General features: G+C 31.7%; 1 protein-coding gene across 1 annotated transcript; it reads left to right on the forward strand.

Annotated features, from left to right (window-relative positions):
- Window positions 1-302: 302 nt before the first annotated feature.
- On the forward strand, window positions 303-4037 carry LOC139847765 (ADP-ribosylation factor-like protein 8a). The gene is made up of 6 exons (XM_071837487.1): window positions 303-416; window positions 2779-2860; window positions 2981-3013; window positions 3123-3244; window positions 3356-3517; window positions 3629-4037. Exons 1-6 carry the CDS (start codon window positions 379-381, stop codon window positions 3744-3746), a joined length of 555 nt encoding a protein of 184 aa, XP_071693588.1. The 5' UTR covers window positions 303-378; the 3' UTR covers window positions 3747-4037.
- The last annotated feature ends 2351 nt before the right edge of the window (window positions 4038-6388 follow it).

A 6388-nucleotide genomic window follows, 5' to 3' on the forward strand; every position in this document is an offset into this window, starting at 1 on the left:
TGCTCTTACATAACACATATATATACTCAAAAAATCTATTATACAATATTTATAATAATAATAAAATTAGCATCCACAATTGACTTTTATAACAGTAACTATATTATTTTTGTTTTGCTGTTAAAAGGAAAATACATACACTATACACAACTAGTAAGCCCGACCGAACTCAATCGGGTCAAATATCTTCGGTGCAAATTATCCACTCCTGAAGTCACGTGTAATCCACGCGTTATATCGACGTGTGATGTGAAACGACTATGATCTGATTGGTCCACGTAATAACCACACAGCAAACTTGAGCTGCCTGCCTGCTAAAGTGCTAATCAATCATCCGCCATTAATTTCATTCGATTGGTTTTTCAATCTCAATCGCAAATGGGTTTATGGGAAGCTTTTCTCAATTGGCTTCGAAGGTAATCCTTAATTTTTGATTTCTGCTTAAAATTCAAAATTCGGTTAATTAGGGTTTGCCTTTTGTTATTATTAGGGTTTTCTTTTTTTCTCCGTGTGTGAAAAATTTGATCTTTTGTTAGGGATCTGTCTCGTGTTTGATTCATATAATGTACGAATTATCTGTTTTTATTATATTCGTTGTTCTGATTTTTGCTCCTAATTATTATGTAAATATAATAAAGGGTTCACCATTATTCTCTGTATTTCATCCTGTTATAAACTGTTATTATTGGGATACAAACTGTATGTTTGTAGCTATTAAATAAAATTAAACTGGTTGAATAGCACCTAGAAATTTTAACATATATTTTTTTTAATAAATTTGATAGTGACTGAGTTTAGCCAATAAATATTTCAATGACCTGAAACTGGCTGAAGGCTATGATTTGATTTTTTTTTTTTTTTTTTTTTTTTTTTTTTTTTTTAAGGATGTTAGGACTCAAATGGGAAATATATGAGTATGTTAGGCTAGTATGACAATTATGCTACTTTGATACTTGCAGCATTAGTTATGAAAAATTGAAAATTATGCTATTCTTGATTACCAGATTGTGCATAAGATGGGTTAGGGGGTAGGTATTATTAGTTGATTACGCTCGTTCTCTTATTATTGAATTTTAGATATTTATGTAGCTGTCAGAAGAGTGATCATACCTTTCGAAAGCAGGCAATTAGGTAATGCTAGTCAGACAACTGTCTCTAGAAAGATGGGAAATTAAGTATATTGTCTGTATGTATTAAGGCCCTGTTTGTACCGGCTTATTTGTTGAACTTGTTTCTTTATGTCAATTTTTTAAGCTAATGAAGCCAATTATTGTGTTTTTTGGTGTAAATTACCTGATATGCATAAGTCAATATTTTAGAAGCTTATTTTCTTATGTTATATACCAATAAGCAAAAGAGATAACTTTATGAAATATGCCCATCAGTTTATCGGCATGAAAATTGGATAAGAGATAAATGTACTGTCTTGGTTCTTTTCAATCAAGACCAAACTACAAATACTTGTAAATATGGATTAAAGTAAATGATAATATGATATCAGTATTTACAAACATAAGATTTATTCTGATGGAAGTTGTAAAAGTTAAACTTTCTACTAACAGTCGAAAGTTTTATCAAGATAATGATTCTTAGTATAACATGATTGAAACTAATAAAAAATACTAAAGGTTTCCATTCTGAAAATGCCATATCTTCATTTGATACAATAGTCACCGTCTCATTGATTCTACAAGCTTGTATGTTTGCAAACCGTTTGGTTACTACATATCTATCTATGGTTCATTTGAGAACAACTTAGCTTTTTTTTTTTCTGCCACATGAACGGTGACGGGATAACCTGATTAGTCTGAAATATCCGAGTAAAAATATTCGCCATTTTTTAGTAGCCTAAATGAGGAAAACCTTATCAGTTTATCTATTTGTAATTCTGAATGTAGAACTTTTTTTTTTTTTTTTTTTTTTTTTTTTCTTTTCTATTTTCTTGTTATATTCATGACTTCCAACATGGATAGTTTCATTAGTAAGACGTAACAACACAAATGTTATTCTCAGCAGTAAATGTGAATTACTTAGACACATAGAACGGTGTGTATAGTACATAACTGGACCAAACTAGTTTGGTTCGGTTTTGTACCGAGTCTTAAATTTAGAAGAAAGTCGGACCAAGTACTAGACCATATATTATCAGTTCGGTCCGGTCCGGTCCGGTCCGGTATGGTTTGGTTATTTTTAGTGTTCTTTTCGGGTTCGGTTAGGCTCGAACCAAAGTCCTAAAATTCGTAGAACAGTGGACCAAGGACTTGACTGAAAAATCTCGGTTCGGTTCGGGATTGGTCCGGTACGGTCTCCTGGTTTATTTGGTTTTTCGTGTACCATGCACACCTGTACATAGAAGTGGGATCCTGTAGGCAATTTGTTTTATAACCAAAAGATAGTGCAAGGACATGAAACATGCTGAATTTGTGTGGTTTAAACATTCCTAGAAACCAAGGGGACACGATTTTGAGCTCACACTTTTTGCTAACAATAATAAAACTAACAACCAGCCAAACCGTTAAGCTGGGTAATAACTTTGCCAATTATGCACAAAATAATTGAATAAAAAAAAATGAGAGAATAAGTGCCAACAGTTATTGTAATAATGATCTTATCATCCATTTTCGCACACTATTGCATATTTTGCTCGCCTTTTTAGTATCATTTATTTTCTCACCTCCCATTAAATCATTATTTTTTTTCGTTACACAATGTTTCATGAATTAGTAATGTATATTTGTCATTTTATAAACTAAATGAAGTTATCTTGTAATGTTACAGCCTGTTTTTCAAGCAGGAAATGGAGCTTTCCTTGATCGGCCTCCAGAATGCAGGGAAAACTTCTCTTGTAAACGTTGTTGCTGTAAGTAAATTACACCATTTTTTTTTTCATATCTATATCAGTTTATTACTTTTTTTCCGTTTAAAAAAATTGTTCAACTGTGCTAAACACTGCAATTGTTCTCTTTTGTTTTGGTTGTAGACTGGTGGATATAGTGAAGATATGATCCCTACGGTGAGCCTTCTTTATATTTCTTGCCAAATCAATTCAATTACATAATTTAAACTGGAGATAAATCATTACATTTTATTTATTTTATTCTAAATATGAATATGAATTTCAGGTGGGATTCAATATGCGTAAGGTAACTAAAGGAAATGTAACAATAAAGTTATGGGATCTTGGTGGTCAACCACGTTTTCGCAGCATGTGGGAGCGATATTGTCGTGCAGTTTCAGCCATTGTGTATGCCTTCATTTTTCATCTTCATCATTCACATATATCACAACCGTATACTTTTATTTTATTTATTTTTAAAGTTAAAAATTATGTTAATTATTATACCTGTCGGTGCAGCTATGTTGTTGATGCAGCTGATCAAGATAATTTGAGCATATCAAAGGGTGAACTTCATGATCTGCTAAGTAAACCAGCACTGAATGGAATACCTTTACTTGTTTTAGGCAATAAAATTGACAAAGATGGTGCTCTCTCTAAGCAAGCTTTAACTGATCAGATGTAAGAACACTGTATAATTAATTAATAACTTTTTATTTTTTCATGCTTTTTTGATTTATTATTCTAAATTGTGTAATATCTTTGGATTGATATCTTCGTGAATAATCGTAGGGATCTGAAATCTATCACGGATAGAGAGGTATGTTGTTACATGATCTCATGTAAGAACTCAACAAACATTGACTCGGTCATCGATTGGCTCATCAAGCATTCGAAATCCAAAAGTTAAATGAGTTTGAAAACTTGTGTTTATTTAAACAAGTAGATGTTCGAGTATTCGGCTTTTGTGGTGCCATTTCCATGTCTTCCTTGAGTGTGGCTGCTGCAGATAGTTTCCAAACACTTGTTCTTGCTTATCTTCTCAGCTGCTGTGTATTATTATTATTATATTTTAGAAAATGATCAACTTCCAATTGTTTTGGTTGTATTTTTTGTTTTGTGATGAATTTTTATTGATGAATGTATAGACTTCATGACTCATTAAACATTGTTGTAATTGAGGACATCTTTTGAACTTGGAATGCACTGTTTTGTTTGTTATAAGCTATATCTCTAGTGAATTGGGTTGGGTTTGAAAATGTACAAGAAGATGATTCAAGCCCAAAAGATGTTGTATACAAATATTCCGTTCCACTTACGTTAATTCGAAAAACCAGAGACGTAACGCAAGCACCGAAAATTGATTGGCAGATTTAAAATGTTTGCCTAACTTTAGATGATACTATTAGACCATTCCCTCGGTTGCGTTATAGGCCCGCAACTGCGCCTTCGAGGACGTCAATGTCATTCGTCACTTCATACCTCGTCCTCGATCGTACTCAGCTATAGCTTGCCCTCACTTGTTTCATATCTACGTATATCTGAGCACGAGCAAAACAAAATTTAAATGCCTATATAGCCGTTATAACGGCTATTCTTTTTCTCTCTTTTTCTCATATATATATATATATATATATATATATATATATATATATATATATATATATATATATATATGCTTCAACACCATTTCATTTTATATACTTCAAATATATATCCCAACTACATATACTCTTACACCATTTTATTTACATTAAAAAAATGCCTAGAAATGTTATTGAATATCTTACTCAAGATGCAATAACAATTGCGAGTTCCGATTTTAACATTGTCACACTCGATACGCTTGATTTGCCAAGTGATGAAAGTGATGAAGCAATTGTCAAACCAAATCCAAGGGCCCCTAGAAAATTTATACCAAGAGACAGTGAGAGAACTGCTATGCGTTTGTGAAATGATTATTTTCCTGATTAGCAGACTTTCCCCGGAGATTATTTTCGAAGACTTTATAGGATGACTCGGCCATTGTTTATACGCATTTGTCAAGGTATAATTTCTTACTCTCAAAAACCAATTCCGGATTATTTTTTATATTTCCGTCAACGGCGGGATGCTATCGGGTTGTTAGGTTTTAATGTTTTCCAAAAACAGATCGGTGATACGACAATTAGCATACGGTACTGCTCCCGATGCTTTTTGTAGTGACCCGAACTTTTCCATGTTTATATATATTAATTGAGATTGATATTTACATGATTAAATGTTTCCAACATGTTAAGCAATCAAACTTGTTATGACTTGATTAATTGAAATATGTTTCATATAGACAATTGACCACCCAAGTTGACCGGTGATTCACGAACGTTAAAACTTGTAAAAACTATATGATGACATATATATGGATATATATATAGTTAACATGATACTATGATAAGTAAACATATCATTAAGTATATTAACAATGAACTACATATGTAAAAATAAGACTACTAACTTAATGATTTTTAAAAGAGACATATATGTAACGATTATCGTTGTAAAGACATTTAATGTATATATATCATATTAAGAGATATTCATATATGATAATATCATGATAATATAATAATTTAAAATCTCATTTGATATTATAAACATTGGGTTAACAACATTTAACAAGATCGTTAACCTAAAGGTTTCAAAACAACACTTACATGTAACGACTAACGATGACTTAACGACTCAGTTAAAATGTATATACATGTAGTGTTTTAATATGTATTTATACACTTTTGAAAGACTTCAATACACTTATCAAAATACTTCTACTTAACAAAAATGCTTACAATTACATCCTCGTTCAGTTTCATCAACAATTCTACTCGTATGCACCCGTATTCGTACTCGTACGATACACAGCTTTTAGATGTATGTACTATTGGTATATACACTCCAATGATCAGCTCTTAGCAGCCCATGTGAGTCACCTAACACATGTGGGAACCATCATTTGGCAACTAGCATGAAATATCTCATAAAATTACAAAAATATGAGTAATCATTCATGACTTATTTACATGAAAACAAAATTACATATCCTTTATATCTAGTCCATACACCAACGACCAAAAACACCTACAAACACTTTCATTCTTCAATTTTCTTCATCTAATTGATCTCTCTCAAGTTCTATCTTCAAGTTCTAAGTGTTCTTCATATATTTTACAAGTTCTAGTTACATAAAATCAAGAATACTTTCAAGTTTGCTAGCTCACTTCCAATCTTGTAAGGTGATCATCCAACCTCAAGAAATCTTTGTTTCTTACAGTAGGTTATCATTCTAATACAAGGTAATAATCATATTCAAACTTTGGTTCAATTTCTATAACTATAACAATCTTATTTCAAGTGATGATCTTACTTGAACTTGTTTTCGTGTCATGATTCTGCTTCAAGAACTTCGAGACATCCAAGGATCCGTTGAAGCTAGATCCATTTTTCTCTTTTCTAGTAGGTTTATCCAAGGAACTTAAGGTAGTAATGATGTTCATAACATCATTCGATTCATACATA

The sequence above is a fragment of the Rutidosis leptorrhynchoides genome, chromosome 5 (genome assembly GCF_046630445.1).
Source record: "Rutidosis leptorrhynchoides isolate AG116_Rl617_1_P2 chromosome 5, CSIRO_AGI_Rlap_v1, whole genome shotgun sequence".
Taxonomy (NCBI): Eukaryota; Viridiplantae; Streptophyta; class Magnoliopsida; order Asterales; family Asteraceae; genus Rutidosis; species Rutidosis leptorrhynchoides.

Coding starts and splice junctions, on each gene's coding strand:
- LOC139847765 (XM_071837487.1), top strand. CDS start 379: ATGGGTTTATGGGAAGCTTTTCTCAATTGGCTTCGAAG. Junction 417..2,778: donor TTTCTCAATTGGCTTCGAAG/GTAATCCTTAAT, acceptor GTAATGTTACAG/CCTGTTTTTCAAGCAGGAAA. Junction 3,245..3,355: donor CGTGCAGTTTCAGCCATTGT/GTATGCCTTCAT, acceptor CTGTCGGTGCAG/CTATGTTGTTGATGCAGCTG.